This window comes from Amblyomma mixtum, chromosome 7 (assembly GCF_055824585.1).
Source record: "Amblyomma mixtum isolate Tamu chromosome 7, ASM5582458v1, whole genome shotgun sequence".
Taxonomy (NCBI): Eukaryota; Metazoa; Arthropoda; class Arachnida; order Ixodida; family Ixodidae; genus Amblyomma; species Amblyomma mixtum.
Window position 1 is genome coordinate 72,461,507 of NC_143018.1, and position 18,502 is coordinate 72,480,008.

The following is an 18,502-nucleotide window of genomic DNA, read 5'->3' on the forward strand; positions in this document are numbered from 1 at the left end:
ATCAGGTGCGTCTGTTAATTTAGATAAATCCAAGGGATTTTGGTTGGATCACTGGGGTGCGAGGCCAAGTCATTTGGTGGCATAAGATGGGACTGCGGCGCCCCTTAGTACTGAGGTTTTCCTCTGCAGCAAATTGCTAACAGTGAATCCTACTGGGATTCACAGATAATGTCCATGAGGCCAAAAACGCAAGCTTGGATGGGTAGAGAACTGTAATTGTTGGCTCGGGCTCAACTCTGCAACATTTTTTATTTTCCAAACTTGCCTCTTTCCTGCAGGTTCCGCATTGTGTCAGGAAGGAAGTGCAGGTGATGCACAGAAAATTCGCTACTTTCGTATCGCGCTCACAATGGGAGCCTATGCTTCTTGACAACCTGTTTCTTTTGTCTCTAGAGTCTTGTGGAATTCCTGCACCAGCTTGTTTCGTGTTTTTTTTTTTTAATCGGCGAACCGTTCTTTTTTAGTGCCTGTTCTTATTAGGCGTCTTAATGCTCATTTCCCTTTTCTGTTCGCACCGATTGCACAGAGCCGTAATGGGCCTTTATGGGCTTCCTTAGAGAAGTTGCTGACATTTTCAATTCCCTCACTGTACGCTTTTCTTTGGATTATCTGTATAGCCTCTTCAGAAAGCAGATTACTCAGCTACGTACTGGCATTTGTTTCCTCTACCGTTGTATCGGAAAAGTTTTCTGGAGTTTCTTGACGCCAGTGTTTTAACACGAGTTAAGCGAATGCGCATATCATCTGCTGCTAAAATGTTATTCTCTAAACTTCACACATCGAAGCTGCCTATCAAAGCATACCTTCACGCTGAGGAGATATTTATGCCATGGACGGTGAATTTCCGCCTGTGCAATACGCCAGAAACCACTGACCATTGGTTTATTCTCTGCAGTCATGCTGTGCTCTTCTGGGACATATTACAGCGAATGCTCAAGAAGGACGTTGCAATTACGCCATACAGTATCAGTTTCTTGCCTGTTGAGAAAGACAGTGTTGTGCCATGTGATCTATTTATGCTGATGGAACCATATAGTCTCTGGAAGGGCCGTATGATGGACCGCCACGCCGAATCACTGCGGTCATCGATCTCTTTGTTCCGTGAGCAGTGCGCTGGTGCGAGGAGTAAATGTTGTCCAGGAAGAGCCGCCTACGTGGCTCCTCTGTCTGGATGCCTGTGTGTGCCTCCCAGAAATTTGATGTTTCGAAAGTTGGGGACCTGCGGGAGTGTGGTGGGCTCGTATTACTCCGTCTGGTGTTTCGTGGCATGACCACATTCAGATTTTCATTCTTGGCAGTTTTAAAATGCAATAAAGAAAAAAAAACTGCGACGTTAGCCTAGGGCTCCTGTGCAGCGGCCTTTGGAGCTGATCTGCTAACGGCGCGCGGGTTGGACTCCAGGATGTGGGTATTGATATGATTTCTTTTATAACTTGACATGGAATCGCTGTTGCTAGGCAACGGCACAATTAAAAAGAGAACAAGATCCAAAAATGACAAGGTTCTTGGTCGGTGTAGGTGAGCGTATTAGTGCTTTCGCACTAACAGTTTTGTGTCAAAAATATGAGAACGCCGACGATGTGACCGTTCTAAATGCCAGTGAGCAGTACGGCTCAACGAAAAGATTCATGCACTATTACAATGAGCAATACTGAGTCGTGTTCTATGTTGACGACCACGCAAAAGTCGTCATGGTGACACGAACTGTCGCATGCGCTGTCGACCTATACGTGCCGAGGTAATCAACAAAGGAAGACTGCAAAAGGCTTTTGTCGAACCTTGCAATATGTATCCAATACCTGAGTACCCTGTTAAATCTTTCGAATGCGCCGATTCTGTGCTAGTAGCCGACTTAGGAACAATGATTTGTAATACTCCTCTCACTAAAGAAATCCTTAAGCATTCAAGACTTGAGCTGTGGTGCGTTGTCCATTAAAATTGCATCCGAAAAATTCTCGCGGCTAAACACTTCTCCCAGAAAATCTGAAATAGTATGCCACGTGATTGTTGATGCAAATGCAAATGCTGGCCAGTTCGAGTGGTAGTCGAACAATAGTATTATGTATCTGCAGTTCAATGGTGCCCTCTCAAGCGGCCCTTCTTCCATGGTCTTTCTGGTAATGTCATGGTTCCAACGGTGCGTACTACGGCTTAGCAAACTTGTCAAGAGCCTGAAAATTGTGACATTGACAGATAACTACATCAGCTTGTTTGACAGCAGCGTCTACTTTTGAAAGCAATAGGTACGAGCCGTATGGCTGAGCTTGAGTGGATGTCAATGAGTAATTACTCCCTTATTACAAATACGCCTTATATGGGGGTAAAAAGAGAGCTGTCCTCTGGTGCACTACCTTCTATAAAAGGTACACTCTAAGCACTCTCATTTATAAAAAGGAGTGCACCAGACGACAATTTACTCCCTTTTCACTCCTTTAGGTTTAGAGTGTAGCGCACTACCTTTTATAAGAGAGTGTGTTCTAGAGGACAGGCTACTCTCTTTTTAATCTGTTTTGTTTAGAGTGCGTTTCCCCCCTCTTTCTTGCGCTTGCGCCCTCACTAAAGTAGTTATGCGTTGCCCCTTATTTTCGTAGGAATGAACGTCTGTCATCATTATCGGCGGGAAGACGAAACGCCTGAGAGCATCATGTGAGCTTATCACTCGCTGCGCTCTGTTTTCACCGTGTGGCCTCAAGGGAAGCGCTCTTGATTCGTCGAAACAGCAGAACGAATACGACATTCATTTAGAGCAAAGAACATGTCAACCGAAAGGTATATGAAGACAGGCGTAGTCCTTTTTGTTGCCCAGGTCGTTGCGCTAAATGAGATGAATGTGATATCAGGCTACCAACAAGGCCAACAGTTAACTCTTTTCAAGCAGAACGAAACACTGCAGCGAACAAAGTGTAAACACGAATACGGCTACGTACACTCTAAACACAAGGGAGTGAGAAGGGAGCACACTCTACCCCACTCTCTTTTGTAAAAGGGAGTGCAGCTTACTGCCTTTTTACTCCTTTCTTTTCAGAACGCACGACCTGCAGCTGCGCCGAACCAGGAGCTGCTACAGAACACAGGTGAAGCGGCCGAGGCAAGAGGATGCGTCCCCCAGAATACAGGTCAAAATTATTGAAGCGAAAAGCTTCACTAGGCTCGTAAACACCGCGCTTCGCGTGAGCCACACTACAGATTTGCCACAGCTGCGCATGCGCGAAACCGAGTGACGTCACGCGGAGCGCAGGTGGCCGCTGCTGCCTCAGCCGTCGTCGCCGTCGTGCGCTGATTCCGTCGCCTGCCTTTCGCCGCCGCCGCGCGCTACTGCGCATGTGCGCCGCCGCTTCTCCTCCTCGCCAACGTTTGACCTTTCGCCGCATCCGTGCGCAGTGCGCATTTGAAAGGAGGGGTATATAAGGGGCGCTTGCCCATAGAACAGGCGCAGACACTCGCCATGAAAGAAGAAGCAACAGTCGGACGGCACAGAAACACCGATCCAGGTAGCTTGGGAGTTGGCTGAAAAGCAGCGAGAGCCTTTCACTTCGAGATATCCAGGCTTAACCTTAGCTAAGCCACAGCCATTTTTTTTTGAACACTAAGTAAGTTGCGTTAAGAATTACTCTGCGATATTGTTCGAAAATGTAATCAAACTTCGTTGACTGTACCTCCTTACAGCAATTAAAATTACTTTCGAAAAGTGAAGTACACTGGACACAGGCCGTACAAGCCTTTCAGGTTTTTATTTTTTCTCACTGCCGGCGCAACTGAGCTTCGAATTGAACGTCCAGAACTTTTGCCCTGTTATGAAGAAGGAGTGTCCATGGACACGCTGAAAAGCTGCTCTGCTCATGCTCATGCACTTAAGAGCAACCGAGTTATTAACGTGACAGCTTGGCATTGCAGTTGGCGTGTTGACAAGATCCGAGAAGGTGGTGATGTCATACCTGGGGCTGCGGAATCGAAAAATGATGGTAACGTTATATAAATTCTGATTATAGAGTCGCAACATGATTCAGACTTTGTTACGACATGTAAGACTGAAAAATAAACTAACTTCTCTGAAAACAAAGCTGGGGTAATTCGATGGGAATCGAAGGTGAGAATCTTGAGTTTCAAGTCAGAGGATACGCTGGCTACGACTTGGTGCGAAAAAACACCCGAGGAACAGATGCACGACAAGGCCCACGTTCTCAAGTCAACAGAAACCCATTCGGAGTCTGCATCCAGTGCAGTCAGTCGCTGTGCTGAACTAGCAATGCGTGCTGCTTTTCACAGAGCAAGTCGTTCTTGGTATGATGGAGAGCACTTCATGAGGGTGACTGAAATGCTCCACTTCTGCAAGGTGACAAAAAGTAGCGATAATCTTTGAAAGCGAAGAACAAGTAGACGCCTTGCAAGCCGACCAGAATGTTCACAATGCAGTCGATAGTCTTCGACTCAATCAAAGTTCCCACGAACGCGACAGGCCAAGGAGAACACATGATCATTGCAAGCCTGACAAAGAGAACTGCATGGTTGCGTTGCGTCCTGCTTCTCACTTCTCCATCTCCACTAGGCTGATGTTGTCCGCGTGCCGAATCAACGGCAGAGGACGCCCGGTGAATATATGACACTGACTTGAAGTAGAAGAACAGGCAGAATAGCATGAGCACCGCCACTGGTATGAGAAAATAGAATATGAGGCTCCACAGCGTCCCTATCCAGCATATAGGATCGCCGTAGCTGGGTGACAGGACACTTCCAGGCAGCGTCCTATCCACGGTCAAGGCTGCAGCGGTGATGACCAAAGGCAAGCCCCACGAGAATAGTCCGTAGGCAGCCGGCTTGGTGTCGCGAGTCGAAGACAGCTTTACGGTGGTCAGACTCTTGAAGATGTCGTATGACAGCGCGGTCGTCCAGCAGAATGTGGACAGGAATCCGTAGTGAACGAGCACGCCACCCACCACACATGCTGCGGCCGGAAGGCTGGTGCAGATGGTAAATAGAAATACGAAGTGGGTTAACACGAGGGTAAATGCGAGACAGAGTGTGCACTTGGACGTGAAACTCCGCGATTTCTTGTAGGCGCAGAAGACAATAGTCTTTAGCATAAGGCAGCCAATAGAGAGGGAAATCCATATCACGCTCAGGTAGTGCTCCACATCGTAGCTTCTGGAAAACCCAACTTCCTCACCGAGGCTCGCAGGGAGGGACGTTGACGATCCGTACACATTTCTGACTTGGAAGAGTCTTTTTCCGTCTGTCTCTAGGTTGATGTAGCAATTCCCATTGTATTCGGCAAGGCAGGTTGGCGTCGTTTTCACAGACCTGACAGTTGCAGCTGAATTAACCGGGTGATTGACCTCTGAAAGGAAGATCACCCCATAGCTTGTTTGACGGCAGGTTAATGTGGACACTCTAGCCCCGTTGCAAATGCCGCAGTAGACGTTCTTAAATGCTACCCCACTGCTGTCTTCTACGGGAGCATAGTACATCCTGCATTTACGCGCCACATCGTCGGGTACGTGCTGTGGGCACGTTTCAATTAAATAACCAGAAATGCATGCCCTCAAATGGAGCGCGGGCTGAGTGAAGATCTCGTCTGGAATGCTGACCATTGCATCTTGCCCTTCCATGTAGCTTGTGTTCCAGAAGGTGGCGTTCACAATGTTGCTGTTACAGAGAGCACAGAAGCCGTTCCTGAAAAAGAAAACGAAAAAGAAAGGCACATTGACGATTCCCAGACTCAAGAAGATATACACCGATAAGCAAAGATAGGAAGAAGTGCCTTTTACGATCGGCTAAACTGTTTTTTTTTCGCACATGAAATGCCATGGTAAGGATCTAGTTCAAGAGTGCACCACCTTCAAATAGCATAATCTTTGTGGTCGGAGGATACCCCACTAAAAAATAGAAACCGTCGGTGCCGTTAGGAGAAAGTGCCCTCGGCGGTCGGCCAAAACCGGAATGTTTGTAGTTTTCCGCCATTCTCAGTCTGTAGGTGGCGGCATACTTCTGAGGTAAGGGGCCCGTGAACACCCAGAACAATCCCTAATATTGTAGAAACAACCGCAAGTCACAGTTGGCGTTATAAGCAGGGTACGCCGTTAGGCTCTCGACCGATGAAGCCACCTATGTATGTGCTATTGTTTTCTTGACGCGGGGTAAAGATAATGAGCGAGGAACCCGGGATGGCATGGCTCCCCTCATCGGCCATTCACAGGATTTTTCGTGCTGTGACGTAGAGGCGCGGTTATAAAAATCGCCGAGCCCAGGGACGTCAGCCGAAATGCGCTATTTAGTGCCGCGTCACCTCCATTTTCATGAAGTGTTTGCAGACGCTTGCAAGCTCACTTTCTAAGAATTGGTTGGTTGGTTTATGGGGTTTAACGTCCCAAAGCGACTAAGGCTATGAGAGACGCCGTAGTGGAGGGCTCCGGAAATTTCTACCACCTGGGGTTCTTTAACGTGCACTGACATCGCACAGTACACGGGCCTCTAGAATTACGTTTACTTTTAAACCTTGGCGTTATCGCCTATATAAACGACGTAACATCGGTTTTCATAAATATTCGGATTGCGTAGTCGGCCGTAACAGTTGACTAAAAGGTGGTTTTTGACTGTAGAATTGAGCGCGGGACATTTGTCGAAGTTTCAGTCTTGCGGCGTTGGAGGGAAGTTAATAGACCGATAGTTAAACAGATGCTCGCGCCGGCGCAGACGGCCCGATTATACTACATTGTAAACACAACGTAGAACTTATGAGGTCAAACTCGCCCACCCTTTCGCTGCGCGCCGCTTGTGCATTCATCCATCCTTTTGATTTTAGGCGCAAAATTGGCAAATTATCAAATTGACAAATTGGCGTGAGGCATTGCGTATGCAGGGTGGTGAGTTTTTCTAGCACAAACTCCCCACCCTCCTTCAACAGATCTGCTCTTACCTCAGCAGCTGCTTTTCCCTTTTGCGTTGCTTCTAACGCTTTCTTCGCTTCCTCTTTCATTACCTCCGGGATGTTCATTTCGTCTGCACTATTACCTCTCTCATTATCACCCTGGTTGCTTCGAGTCTTGAATAGATCTACGTGGAAATCATCGGCCAACCTAATCTTCTCCCTATTGGTAATGAAATGGGTCTCCTTGTCTCTTATCGTATACATCTGATTGTTGACTATGCCTAGTTTTCTGAAATGATAAATTGGTTTTTGAGGAAAGGAAATGGCGCAGTATCTGTCTCACAAAGCTCGGCGGACACATGAACCGCGCCGTAAGGGAAGGGAGGAAGGTGGCAGTGAAAGAAGAAAGAGAGAGAAAGAGGTGCTGCAGTGGAGGTCTCCGGAATAATTTCGACCACCTGGGGATCTTTAACGTGCACTGACATCGCACAGCACACGGGCGCCTCTTGCGTTTCGCCCCATCGAAACGGGGCCGCCACGGTCGGGTTCGAACCCGGGTACTCCGGCTCGGTAGACGAGCGCCTTACTACTGAGCCACCGCGGCGGGTGAGCCGCTTCCCGCGTTTTCAAACTTAAGTAAAGTTTGCCTGGAGGAAGAGACCTTTTAGAGGTTTATATTTAGTTTAAGGAGACCCCTTCCTGAACCCCGCTCAAGAGTTCACAGACTTTCAACAACAGCATTTCGGCGTTAAGCAGTGTATGCGTTCTTCATCTCTGGCTTTGACCCGGCTTTGACAGAGAGTTAGGACCGGCGCCGATTGGCGCAGACGAATTCACTGCAGGTTGCTCTGTGTCATCGCTGCACCTGTAGCTGATAGCGTCCACTGTTTCACTGTAATTATTCCTATTTTCAGCTGCTTCGTTGCTTTCTTTAACTTGTGTTGCGCCAGTTGGGAAATTTTGCTGCAGGCTTGAAATACACCTTTACCTTCGCCGCTTCGGCTACCCTTGGTGAAAAACTAAGTGAATTTCACACTTAGTTCAACACGACTTTAATGCGCGTTTTACCTCTCGGTCACATATCCTGCTTTTTTAAAAGGCTTAGCTGCAATGTTCTGGTCGGCGTGTTTTTGGATACTGCGCGCTGCGGCTTCAAATGTACCTCTGAGGGAACTCTTATGTATTAATCAGCCATGCCTTCTTTGTGGTTCAAGTTACGGCCTCAAGACCGCGGTGAAGTTGTCCGCGGTTTGCAGGGCAGCTTTTAAACCGCTTGCGTGTATCTGATAATCGCAGTACGAGGTTTCGCGCAGCGGGGTCTTGAAGGCACTTTTTTCAAATCAGCCTGTTCTCGACATGTTCTCGACAGCCTGTAGTGAATTCACGCTTACACAGTCCATGTTTCTTCAGTCTCCTCTCCTAGCATAGAATGAACACTATACAGAGATCGTTTTGGCAAAAGGCATTGAATACAGAAGAAGAGTGCTTCAGACACTATGTATCTTTATTGCAATGTTTTGTCAAAGCCATTCAGAATTAGTCATGGGCCCTTACTGAAAGGATGAAGACTGCCTTTCTAGAATAATATAGCCAAGAAATGCCTTATTAAGCATGCGTGTGGAAGACATGAGTAGAATTTTTTTGTTTATTTTTACAGTATTTCTTTTTTCGCGCTGTACAGATCTCGAAAATGACCTGGATGGCAGACAGCAGACGACGCGCCGCAAGAATGGTTTTCATGAAAGTAGCAGGCCCGTTACTTCAATTTTTAATGGCTCAATATGGCGCACTTCTTACCGGGCATGTTTTGAATACGCGCAGCCTGGACAGCTTTGATACACACAAAACTTGTCAGTATATCGAGCGTCTTGTTATTTGTGACAGCAGTGTGCTGACATTTTTTTCAACAGTTATTGGCGTTGTCTTTTGACCGTCTATTGAAAATAGTAAGCTAACGATTTAGCAGACACACCTCAGGACTTTAGACCGTATTCAGACATATCTACTGACATTTTAAGGACATAAATCTACACAATGTCTTAATTCTAATATAGGCCTGTGTCTCCTAGACTTTCGTTAGATTTAAGTTTATAGACTATTTATGGAAAGAAGGCTATAATAAGTATATTGCCGTATATATACTGTGAGACGGGAAACAGAGCGCAGGATGGAGCGAGCTTTAATGGCACCCGCAAATATGGCGACCAACCCTTCGAAGAAGATGAGCGATGATGATGGATATGTACAGATGAAGACGAAGGTCGCATGTTGTGCTTGCACTTTCTCCCCTCGCGTACGAAAGCGACCGGCCCGGGCGCAGGTTATAGCACAGTAGGGGGACGGGCGAAGGATTTTAGGCGCGAAACATGAACAATCTCGGCACCTCGGCAACGACGATCATTAACAGGGTGAACAGGGGCAACGCGATAGTTCACCGGGGACGTTTGTTCGAGTACAGTATACGGACCAATATAACGGCTCAAGAATTTTTCACACAATCCCGGGGTACGCACTGGAGTCCACAGCAGTACCTCATCACCAGGGTGAAAAAATATGGAACGGTGGGAGAAATCATAGGTGCTTTTCCGGGAGGCTTAGCAGGCGTCGGTATTCAGGCGGGCAATGGTACGGCAGTAGGTAAGACGAGAAGTAAAAAGAAGACGAGAAGCTGGTTCAAAAGAAGGATGGCTCAGTACGCTTTTGTGTTGACTATCGCGCCCTTAACAAGATTACTAGAAAAGATGTTTATCCGCTGCCTCGGATTGATGACGCCCTCGACTGTCTCCAAGGTGCACAATTTTTCGCTAGTCTCGACCTAAGATCCGAATACTGGCAAATACCGATGCATGAGGCCGACAAGGAAAAAACAGCTTTCGCCACTCCCGATGGATTATACGAATTCAACGTTATGCCGTTCGGCCTATGCAATGCTCCGGCCACGTTCGAGCGCATGATCGACACCGTTCTCCGAGGCCTGAAGTGGAAAACGTGCCTATGCTACCTCGACGACATAGTCATTTTTTCTTCAACTTTTTCTGAACATCTTGTTCGTCTCGATGAAGTGTTAAGCGCACTTTCTGAGGCCGGCCTTCAGTTAAACACCAAGAAATGTTGCTTTGCTTCCACTTCTATCAATGTCCTCGGTTATGTCGTTAGCCAGAAGGGTGTAAAGCCTCATCCAGACAAAGTGGCTGCAGTTTTGCATTTTCCCCGCCCATCGCGCGTCAAAGACCTCCGCAGTTTTCTGGGGCTAGCGTCATACTTCCGGCGCTTCATACGCAACTTTGCCTCTATTGCGGCCCCTTTGCATAAGCCCCTCTGCGCTGGCACGCCGTTTGTTTGGTCTGAGGTCTGTGAGGCCGCTTTTACTACGAAGGCTCTCACATCTGACCCGATACTGGCACATTTCTACAACAATGCTCCAACGATTTTACACACGGACGCCAGTGGACACGGCATTGGTGCCGTTCTTCTGCAGCGGCAGCACTCCTCGTGCGAGCAAGTCATCGCCTACGCCAGTCGTACACTGACTGCAGCGGAACAGAACTACACAGTAACTGAGCAAGAGTACCTCGCTGTTGTCTGGGCCATTCAGAATTTTCACCCTTATTTGTACGGCCGCCAGTTCACAGTTGTCACTGACCATAATGCCCTGTGCTGGTTGTCCTCGCAGAAAAACTTGTCCGGGCGTCTCGGCCGCTGGATTCTCCGTCTCCAGGAATATGACTTTACCGTCACCTATAAATCGGGCAAGAAACACCAGGACGCCGATGCGCTATCTCGTTGTCCCCTCGCCCAAACCCAACCTCCGCGCGTGTCCTCCGCATCCTCAAACTGCCAAACTACCCCGCACCTCCACTTGTGAGACGGGAAACAGAGCGCAGGATGGAGCGAGCTTTAATGGCACCCGAAAATATGGCGACCAACACTTCGAAGAAGAAGATGAACGATGATGATGGATATGTAGAGATGAAGACGAAGGTCGCATGTTGTGCTTACAATACACATAGATTGTCATAGACTACCCTAGAAGATATGTTATTGTGAGTTTCTGAACTGTATTGATAAAAAACAATGGGCAGTCTACAGACTCTCTGAATATATTTTTGTAAGGGCAGTCAGGCGTGGAGCATTCAGAACACTTTCCTTCTGTTTAGCACAAACCTTCGTCGTAAAGTTTAGTTTAAGTGGATTTAACGTCCCAAAGCGACTCAGGCTATGAGGGACGCCGTAGTGAAGGGCTCCGGAGATTTTTACCGCCTGGGGTTCTTTAACGTGCGCTGATACTGCACAGTACACGGGCCTCTAGAGTCGCCCAGCTGCACGTGGGCTAACGTAGCAGAGCACGGAAATCTGTTTATTTTTTCCCTCTATGGAAATGCAGCCCTCGCGGCCCCTTTTTGGTCCCTGTGTGTAATGCTCAGAAAGAAAGTGCATCTCGACAAAGCCACCATGGCGGGTGTCATTAATCACTTTCGAGCTCTGTAAAAAGCTCGAGCAATTTTTACTCAAAATGCCACCACTGTGAAAATCTCGTCAGTCGTTTCTTTTTGTAAAAAAAAAAAGAACACCTCTCTACGGCTTTTGAAAACAATGTTAGGGTTCTGCTCAAAACTTATAGCGATGTCGTGATAACGGCATCACGTGACGGCTAACAAATATCGCTACTCTTCCACTGCACTAATCTCGAGTGACTTCTCTTTACCGTCTGTTGAACAAAATGAATTTTAATGTGTTTAAAGACTGCCCTTGGAAGATGACTTTCTCATGTTAATACTGCTCGTTCACTTTGAGGCCAAAAACGCATTCCTGAAGCGAAAAACTTACTTTGATGCAACTCCTTAGATCATACATTGAAAGTACCTTGACACACCACAGTGAAGATACAATTAGCGGTGCTTCGCCTCCTAGTCTTTTCTTTGTCCTGTGGGAAAGCTAACACGATGATGGAAAGTTTGCGTTGGCTACTAATGTTTTTACTGCTCACGCGGGTGAAACCACTGCCATTCTTTCTTCTTCATCGAGTAGGAGAGATGGAAGTGTGATGTTTTTGATAACCACCCTTCAGCATCTTCCACAGAAGAGAAACTGGCCACAAAAATAGAGAACAATTGAAAGAAGCGAAGAGGTAAAGAAAAAAGTAAGTAGTGAGTTGTCGCAACTTTCCTCACCTGTACGTAACGTGGTGGGCGCCTGTTACCGGAATGCGGTAGAAAACTTCATCAAAGGACTCCGATTCTTCGCATCCTTTTCTGATGTCGTTGTCAGGCCACGCCTGCGGACATCCTATGACCATTTTAATAGAGACAGGAGGGTCTGAGAGGCGTTTCACTTGCATGCATGAACTTCGAGGCGTGTCGGCTTCTTCGGCGTGTTCAGGGAGCTCAACGTTCCAGCAGCAGTCCCCGTAGGCTCTGCAGTTTGACGCACACGAACAAGTGACCACAAAAGCATCCGTCAAGTCGCAGCTGAGGAGGTTGTCCGAGCAACCATGGTAGTGTTTGGGGCAGTTCATTAGGGTATCGAAGACGCAGTCTGGAAGGTCCTGGTAAGCGCCTCTCGGCACCGTCCACGGCAATTCGCAGTAACCGTTCAAAACATAATCCATCCCATGAAGAGATGCCGCTGCCAAAGTCGAAAACAGGCCCGCCATCCATGGAAGCTGTATCATAATCTGTCTTTACGAAACAGCGTTCCTTGGGAGCAACTGCGCATAGAAGGAAAAGTACAACCGAAAGTAGACCAGGCGTAAAGTAGCCTAGAATAGTGTGTGCCTAGCTCAGAGCTGTTCCAGGATGAAAACATTCGGGACATAAAAACTTGCTTCATGACTACACGGTGCGAAGAAGACATAATAGTGTACTGAGGCTATACCAGGAGCTCTTTACAGTAAAAATATGCAGGATGGGCATCTAGCGTCCTGACGTGCACTCTTAGATAAGGCCTAACGAAGTTTACCAGTTCTTTCTCGCGAACATAGCGAACACTAAAGGTTAATATGATTAAACCGAGAAATAGTTTTTCCTGGTGTGGACTATAAAAAAGAAAGCGATGAAGCTTTGCTAGTACTCATTACGAATATGTGCGCGGTCAAGAATACAACGAAGGCTAGCTGTCTATACCGCTATACCGCGCCGAACATTGCCATAATGTAGAATAACGTACCTTTCTTCAGGTCCCGGGGACGAGCCGCGGACGGAATGCGCACCCGGCGGTTGCAGGAATGAAAGAACGCGAGTGACTGCAATCGACGGGATTTCCCGGTGCGTCCGTTAAGCACGGGAGCGAACTAGGCCCATTTTCCGCACAACGAAATTCTGACCGAAATGCGCGACATCTGACAGTCAGCGGTCAACGGGTCGAAGGATCGGCTCCGATGACGCGAAGCAGCCTGTGATGGGAACGTCTGGACTGTGCGAATACGTAGACGCCTTACTGTTTACGTAACTCATGAGACAGCCGACATTGGACTCCTATTGCACTATAGCTTATCGCGCCGTTTTTTTTTTTTTAGGCTAGGTTGGCTACAGGGAAAGGGTGAATTTTCATGCCTTGATAGATACGAATGGGAACTGCTGTTCGTAGCGCTGATGTCAAAGGCAACGCTGTTTCCATGGTTCAAATATATCTACTTGAATTTGTGCGTTCGGAAAGTTGCAGTGAGCTGGTGAAATTAGATTTCTTTGGAGTGAAGATGAGAGTTCAAGCCTAGTGTGTTGGCACGACCTTCAGCGTCGAGAAACTGGGCCAATGCTCGGTGACATTTGTTTGTTTTATCGATAAAATACGAAAGCGGCGAAGCGTTATCAGCGACCGTGGGAGTTATGTCAAGTGGGACATGCTGTTCAAAAGAAGCAGGAACTCAAACGAAGTAGGCCAGTTCTAGAGAAGGCTCGGTGCGTCTGACCGCGAAGGATTTACGTTTGGAGTTTTTGTGGTTTGCGTTTGGAAAGGTAGGCAAATATCCAGACAAGCATATAACTGACAGGATATAGTATACATATTACCACACAACAAAGGGAAGAGGCACATTTCACCGACAGCATTCATGATGATGATCTCAGGCTTAATGGCACATACCCACGGCGGGGCATTGGCCAGGGTGCATGGCGGGTAGAAACGCATTCATGTACAAGTAGTGAAGTATTTGGATAATTTTGTGTCTTAGACTTTGCAGAAAAAATGAAAAAAAAGAAGCTGAAAAGAATAAAAAGTGAATTCTCATTCTAGCAAAGGAATCTACCTGATGCAATTATATAGTCGTGAATATAATTGTGCACTAGTTTCAGGGCGTACCCCTTGGCGCTTGCCCCGAAGGAGAGGAGAATAGAAATAGATAGAGGAAGCCCTAGTCGATTGAGGGTGATCTGCAAGAAAATTTTACGGAGAGCAGCGAACAGCTGTCAGAAAAGGAAAAAGTGATCTATGGACTCTACATCGCCATCATCATCATTTCGCCACAAGACTCACAAAGGTTGGTCATAGATAACTACTATCGGCGTTAATAAAGATTTGGCCGCCGTATTCTGCAGCGTAAGAGGGGCATGGACATCTCACATTGCCTTAAACTGCACATCCGAAATTGTTGAAAGCGTAGGGTAGTCAAGTAGACAGTATTTGGCACGAACAAGGCAATAGGTGCCCCAGGAGTGGAATTTGCTAAAAAATCAACCCTCTCATTAGAAGCAATGCACAGTGCCCAGGGACCCATTGAAAGCGTACTTCTGTATTATGTGGTGGAATAAAAATTGAAGAGAACGGCTCATAGGAGAATACTTCTATTTTTCGAGCGCTGTCAAGACGGAAAGGCTGTCTGAAAATAAAGTAACCTCAGAGATTCTGCAGGGAATCCTCATCAAGGCCAAATCAATGGTCAGAAACTGAGCGTCGTAAATAGGGGCATAGTCAGGGGTCCGAAATGAATAACTCCAATCAAGAGCCTTTGAGAGAATGTCAATGGCTGCCTTTTCATTTTGCTGGGAGGCAGTTGTAAAAACGGCACAGTGGTTAGGTAGATTACCTAGATACTCCTCTATATGCCCCAAGCTACAAGGGAACGTGAGTTTTCAACTTCCCTGTCTTCAGGTGCTATATGGGGACACCAGGTGGCATTGTTCCCATGGCGAAAAAAAAAAAAGGAAAGAGTTGTCGGAAACTGAGCTTAACTGTTGTGAGTAAATAAACCGAGCAAACGGACGGGGGAAAATTACAGCAGGCAAATTGTCTCCCGGCTAACAAAAAAAAAATGCAGAAAAGCTGTTCGTCATTGCATGAAGTAGGGCTTGATGTGGAGTAAGAACACTTCCTCAAGCTGATGTCGATGGCGTGGACTCCGCACAGTACCGCCGGCGATTATGCGGCGCAACACTTTGCGGGAAGTAAAAAGTGGCGACTTGAGAGTTTCTCCCACAAGCCTGGCTGACTGACAGGCCAGCAGCCAAAGCACCCATTGGCTGTAGCCGTGTGCATCCGTCCCCTGTTCCCGCCTGATGAAGTTGGCGGGCTTCCTCGGCGTACTTGGTAAAATCTTCAGCGTCCGGCGCTGGCGCCTGGTGATCGGCTGTGCACGGAAGTATGGCATATAACACTGTTTGCACAGCACGCCCGTAGACGGGGCGAAACAGCGTAAACCGAGTCGTTTTTTGCGCGGCCGAGTTATACGCGAATGTCACGTATTAAAAGATCTCGTCGCAAGTCTCGTGGTTCTACGTCTACGCATATTGCGAGCATGGCCGCTTGGTTTTGATGCGTCGTTCCGTAGGCCAGTTTGACTGCGTGTGGTAGGCAGTAATCTTGCAATGGCCTGAGGGCCTCTAGTGAAGCACCTCGTGCATGAGCTGGGCTGTGGATGCTGTGCCTTGATCGGGGATGACGTAAGGCAAGGCGCCATGTGATTAAGCCATGTGGCGCATCAAGAACTTTGCGATTTCAGACAATGTGCCACATGACACCTCCTTAGTGCCGTATAGCATGGCAAATTGTAAGTCGCAATTACTTACTGTCGGCCAATGATGCAGCGATTGGGCTCAAAAAATCTATGCCGACTTAGTCAAATGTTCGAAGCGGTGACTTGCGGCTCTGGCATCTACGGCAACCTCTGAGGTAGCGGAGGATAGTACGGGCAAGGTTTGGCAAATATTCGTGGCGCACCCTGGCGAGAGTGCTTTCAAATCCCAAACGACCAGAAGTGGGTTCACTGTGACTGGCAGAAAGGATGCCATCGCGGAGACCTGACGGCACGAGTTGGAGTTCGGCACGGTCAGCGTCTCTTGCGTATTTCTTGTTTGTTTATTTGTTTACGGGGTTTATCGTCCCAAAGCGACTAAGGCTATGAGAGACGCCGTAGTGGAGGGCTCCGGAAATTTCGACCACCTGGGGTTCTTTAACGTGCACTGACATCGCACAGTACACGGGCCTCGAATTTCTCCTCCAAAGAAATTCCACCGCCGCGGCCGGGTTCGAACCCGCGTCTTTCGGGACAGCAGCCGAGTACCATAGCCACTGAGCCACCGCGGCGGCTCTTGCGTATTTCTTGTACAGGATGTCATTACGTGTATAAAACGAGAATATACAACGAGAATTAACAAGTCCTATCGAATGCATTGTCGTGAGGAAAGCATTGCAAGAACTGCCGAATGAAAGCATGTTTATATTGAAATCGCCTGGCATGACGAATGGAATATGTAATGACAGCAGGTATTCGCCGAGTTCTTCAAAGAAGCTTAAAGAATGCGGAAACAGACCTTGAAGGTAGGCGGTAAATAACAGCTACTGCAAAAGCATGACCTACAACTTTTAGACATTCGTAGTCTTCTATGATAAGTGTATATTTTGGGATAACATTGTAAATAATATCGCTGCTGATACAAAGTGCCACACCGCCACCCCTTTGCCGCTGACGACACAGTGTTTCGCAGCTATAATTGTCGAAGTGCACAGCATCTTGTGCGTTATCGAACCAAGTTTCCGGGAAGGCTAGTATGGAAAAAATTATGATTCAGTGCTTCCAAATATGTACCAACATCGATATGCTTATTTTGCAAACTTGATAACGTTGTGCCAATTTAAGGAAACGAGGTGCGCGTAACTGGCTCCCTGGGTCGGAGGACGCCTGAATCGTTCTTATAAGTAAGTAGGGTGATCAGAGAGAGATGTGGGCTGCATGCGTTGACAAGGCTGTGCCAGAAACGCGGCGCTGAAGCCATAGGCCGTCGGCGTTTATTGTGTTTATTGGCGTTGGCGTTGACAACGTTTTACACTCCGATCATTTTAAGGAAAGGAAGTACGCATAACTGGCTCCCTGGGGCAGTGTACGCCTGAATCGCGCTTATAGGTACGTGGGGTGATGAGAGAGAGAGAGAGAGATGTGGGCTGTATGCGTTAGCGCTGACAACGGTGAGCGAACTCTCGCGATCAAACATTAATTGCCACCTGACAGGGTGGCAAGGTGAGTAGGGACATTAACGTGTATATAAAGACAAGCAGGAATTTCTTACCACTTATGCGAGAGAACATCCTGTTCATCTGGCTCGTAACGCCTACCATGGCTGTGACAACCTCGCGAAATACTTGCGCCGACCTCGTCATTGAGAACCAGGCATTGGTGCAGCAAGTCGAGCATATATCCATCTATTTCTCCGTCCACAAAGCTTCCTTCATGACAATCAAGAACTGTTAGTGGAGTGTTTCTTGAAGAAGGAATATGTGTGAAAAATAGCAAGTTGTCTGTAATTGTAGATACGTGCCTTGCTCGGATTCTTTGCCTCAATATATCGAAAATCTCGAACAGCTGATGAGCTGCGCTCAAATTTCGCATTAGGAAGTAACGTAATCGTCGGTAATTTTTTTTTTTACCACAGAAGGCCTGGAGTTTTGGCGAATTGGCAGAGATCCAGTTCTAGCGCCACTAGACGAACACGCAGAGAAAGAAAAAGGAGGTCAAAGTAACGCTAATGCAACGCTTTTCCCATATACTATGCGCACCTAAAAATTTGTTCAGTTGTTCTTGTTTACCTAAGTTAACAGTGAGAACTTCGTCCTGATTCTTTTTCTTTGCGTTCGTCATGTGGTGATACAAGATAATATTTTTTACAGCGTTCCCATAAAATTTAAGTATACAAAAACGTAATGAACAATTGCCTAAGTAGTAGTAGTTTTATAATGCTTGAGAGAAATTGTTTGTAAAAGACGTGCATGTGATAAGTGCGAGTTTTAATATTTTATTTAAATGCTTCGTAGACACTTTTTGTTGCCGCCAAAAAGCGCGATATGTCTGTTGGCAACTATGTTTGGTTTGGTTTATGGGGTTTAACGTCCCAAAGCGACTAAGGCTATGAGAGACGCCGTAGTGGAGGGCTCCGGAAATTTCGACCTCCTGGGGTTCTTTAACGTGCACTGACATCGCACAGTACACGGGACTCTAGAATTTCTCCTCCAAAGAAATTCAGCCGCCGCGGCCGGGATCGAACCCGCGTCTTTCGGGCCAGCAGCCGAGCACCATAGCCACTGAGCCACCGCGGCGGCAATGTGTGTTGGCTTTGTCGTTAATGGTAACGGACTGGATTCTAAGAAAAGTCAAGCGTAGCAGGCAAGCGTAGCAGAAAATTAGACGGGCGGATGAGAATAAGGAGTTTGAGC

At 47.3% G+C, this 18,502-nt stretch overlaps 1 protein-coding gene across 1 annotated transcript; it reads right to left on the bottom strand.

The window, feature by feature from the left end:
• Positions 1–4,298: 4,298 nt before the first annotated feature.
• LOC149336466 (latrophilin receptor-like protein A) lies at positions 4,299–12,096 on the bottom strand. Its single transcript, XM_089552920.1, has 2 exons — positions 12,037–12,096; positions 4,299–5,670 (listed from the first exon to the last, which is right to left on the bottom strand). Exon 2 carries the CDS (start codon positions 5,604–5,606, stop codon positions 4,299–4,301), a length of 1,308 nt encoding a protein of 435 aa, XP_089409046.1. The 5' UTR covers positions 5,607–5,670; positions 12,037–12,096.
• Positions 12,097–18,502: the final 6,406 nt, after the last annotated feature.

Bases quoted from the DNA above. Each gene is read 5' to 3' on its own strand.
- LOC149336466 (XM_089552920.1), bottom strand. From the start codon at position 5,606: ATGGAAGGGCAAGATGCAATGGTCAGCATTCCAGACGAGATCTTCACT.